This window comes from Crocuta crocuta, unplaced genomic scaffold, assembly GCF_008692635.1.
Source record: "Crocuta crocuta isolate KB4526 unplaced genomic scaffold, BGI_CrCroc_1.0 scaffold737, whole genome shotgun sequence".
NCBI classification, from domain to species: Eukaryota; Metazoa; Chordata; class Mammalia; order Carnivora; family Hyaenidae; genus Crocuta; species Crocuta crocuta.
Window position 1 is genome coordinate 2,497,611 of NW_027527804.1, and position 351 is coordinate 2,497,961.

General features: G+C 48.4%; 2 protein-coding genes across 2 annotated transcripts in view; one reads left to right on the top strand and one right to left on the bottom strand.

Annotated features, from left to right (window-relative positions):
* The window catches only part of LOC144239558 (NACHT, LRR and PYD domains-containing protein 12-like), a 16,784-nt gene that overhangs the window by 6,985 nt on the left and 9,448 nt on the right, over positions 1-351 (bottom strand). The window contains exon 6 of the mRNA XM_077773633.1: positions 50-190. Coding sequence (XP_077629759.1) covers positions 50-190 — 141 coding nt within the window. The remainder of the gene's footprint in view (positions 1-49; positions 191-351) is intronic.
* The window catches only part of TEX13B (testis expressed 13B), a 1,487-nt gene continuing 1,401 nt past the window's right edge, over positions 266-351 (top strand). Inside the window, 1 exon segment of the mRNA XM_077773833.1 lies at positions 266-298. The gene's annotated coding sequence lies outside the window, so the exon portion shown is untranslated.

Sequence of the window (351 nt, forward strand, 5' to 3'; positions counted from 1 at the left end):
CATTATGGTATGGCGGTGGGTGGAACTTCTTGTATTTGATTACAAGTACTTCACGTTCTCCATTCGAAGTCTTTTCTGACCACTCCTGGTGTTTCCACTTTCAAGGACTTTCAACAATGTAGCAGGTCCTCTTATGTCCTGTAGCTGGGAAGGAACCTTCCTCTCGGATTCCTTCCCACCCCCACTATCACTGGAAGTTGGAACAGTCCCAGAGTAAAAGAATCGAGGGTTGGTCCCAAGACTTCCTTTTTCCAGAGCCCTTGGAGAGAAAGGTATCGTCTCTCTTTGTGCTTATTAGGTAGGTGTGATTAGCCTGCACCCCATCTGGCCCGGGCTGGAGGTGTACAAGGA